Here is a 2417-nt window from a genome sequence, read left to right as displayed (position 1 = left end):
CCGGATTGAATTTCAGCATCGTGGTAGCCCACATGTTTATATGCTAGCCTGGATTTCAGATGCTCCTGTATTTGATGGAGAAAACGAACCGCTTGTAAAAGATTTTATCGATGAAATAATTTTCTGCAGCTTAACCCCCGTCGAGGAAAAGTATCCGGGTCTTAAGGAAATTGTTAAAGCACGACAGACACATAAACACACTCTTACTTGTTTTAAGAAATCCTTGAAACGAATTGGAAAAAAACTATGTCGATTTAATATACCATTCTTTCCGATGAAAGAAACTAAGATATTAAAAAGAATTTTTACAAAAGGTATTTGCATCCAGACTCTTGTTTCAACGATATCTCGGTGAATTCTATACATCCATCAGAAATTTTTATTGCATTCGATTCCTCTCTATCGGTTCTATCTTTTTTATTTATTACGCTCCCCTCCATCTCAGCGTTTATCGCGACATTTAACCAATCCGGCAAAGATTTCAACATTCTCAATTCTCAATCTCCAATTTTAATTTTCTTTCTGGATTATTAAACAATGCCAGAAAATCTTCACAATTCCTGGGCAACAATCGTGTCCCGTGGTAATTCCAAGAAAGTTGTTCGTCCTTTATCTGTCCCTAAAAATGGGGACTCTCAATTCAAGTTACAAAGTAAGGTCATCTACCAAAGTGAAGACCTTGAAGGCCTCATCAGAATGCAGAAGGCTACCGAAATAGTGAAACAGGCCCTGACACCTGACTCCGCTCTTTTCTCCATTCCTGCTTCGTTAATCCAACATCGTACCGAAGCATATAAGCTTATTGAAACGCAATGTGGTCCTGTCCATGGTTTCCGCCCAATCAGTAATTATGGTTCCAGCTTAGATGGTGATCATTTGATTGAAGCCAAATTTGTTGATGACTCAAGTTTTGACAAGGCAATTTCTTCTGGTGTTACAATCAAGAACACCGATATCAAAGGAACCCATTCAAATGATAGCGAAGTGAAGAAGCTTGCCCACGTGAAGATATCACTTTTATATATTCCTGATAAGGAGGATTTTCTTGAAAAGTTAATGAGGTCTCTTCTTGTTTACGGAGAAGTCTTGCAAGTCAAGGAGTACACTTGTGGTGGATATTTCGAAGGCGAATTATCACTGATACTCGATACGACTACCGGTTATTGTGATGATGATAATGGAGAGTATGCCAATGAGCCGCTGTCGAATAATTTATATTTGTTCGAATGGGATTGTTTTGCTTCGGCATCATTCAAAGGTGCCCCTATCGTTTGTCATTGGTGTCACCACGCCGGTCACATACGCTCCAAATGTCCGGAATTGGCAAAAACCAAGTGCTTCGCTTGTCAAGGTTATGGTCATACCGCGAAATTTTGTAAAAAGAAAACGTTTCAGCCAGTGCAAGTCCATACTCCTAAGGAGGAATCTAATATCGAGCTGCCTACGATTGTTGAACAGGTTATCTCCGATTCTGATACAGACCTGTCAGATGCGTACCAGCCTTCGAAGATTGCTGAAAGTGGTCCTTCAACGTCTAAGTACGCCACAACAATAGAAACGGTGTCCATGGAAATTGAAGAAGACGAGGGTACATTACCGGTGACAGTTCCGACTTCCCATTTGGCTGGTAAAATGTTTGATGGTGGAAGAAAAATGCTAGGACAGAAGCGTTCCATTTTGGGTAAACAGAAGGCTATCAAGCAAAACTCCAAAGGTCCTGCTCCTAAGTTAGTTGTCCAGACGCAACATGCTCTTAAAGGTCACAAAATGTTTACGAAGACAAAGGTTGCTAAACCGAAATAGTTTAGCTTTCCCTTTTTTACTTCTATATCTAACTTGCTAAATAAACTCACTGTTAATACAAAAAAAAAAAAAAAAAAAAAAAAAAAAAGAAACTAAGATATTAAATCCTTTGCCCGAATTAGCCGACTCTGCCACTGATGGTGCAAGGAAAGACGAAAACTTTGCAAAGCATTAGGCCATGACATAAAAACGTATCTCGCAGAAAACTCAGAATCGTTAACAAATATGAACAGTACTCTATCCTTTGATGATTTCTTGATGTTATTCGAAATTGATTATGATCAATATCTTCTGGCAATTAGATCTACTTTAATTTGTACCAAAGTCATGCTAAAATGGAATTTGAATGAAATTACAATTAACAACTACAATCCTATGATTCTTCACATGCACCAGGGAAATATAGATATACAATTTATTCTTGACCCTTATGCATGCTGTATGTATATTGTGGACTATATAAATAAATCCAACAAAGAAATTACAAAAATTCTCGAGATAGTTTTAGCAGAAACTGTACAAAAACCTGGTCCATTGAAAAACGTCCTGCAATCATTGACATCAAAATATTACAACCTTTGTGAAGTTTCTTCACAAGAAGCATCGTACATTTT

At 37.8% G+C, this 2417-nt stretch overlaps 1 protein-coding gene across 1 annotated transcript; it reads left to right on the top strand.

Annotated features, from left to right (window-relative positions):
* Positions 1-537: 537 nt before the first annotated feature.
* Positions 538-1803, top strand: EV154DRAFT_473913 (uncharacterized protein; the record flags this gene model as incomplete). Its single annotated transcript, XM_051597945.1, has 1 exon — positions 538-1803. One exon carries the CDS (start codon positions 538-540, stop codon positions 1801-1803), a length of 1266 nt encoding a protein of 421 aa, XP_051451344.1.
* Between the last annotated feature and the right edge of the window lie 614 nt (positions 1804-2417).

Source organism: Mucor mucedo (genome assembly GCF_025094135.1).
Source record: "Mucor mucedo strain NRRL 3635 chromosome Unknown EV154scaffold_191, whole genome shotgun sequence".
Classification (NCBI taxonomy): domain Eukaryota; kingdom Fungi; phylum Mucoromycota; class Mucoromycetes; order Mucorales; family Mucoraceae; genus Mucor; species Mucor mucedo.
The sequence above is the reverse complement of the archived record's forward strand: the minus strand, read 5'-3'. Positions and strand labels throughout refer to the sequence as shown.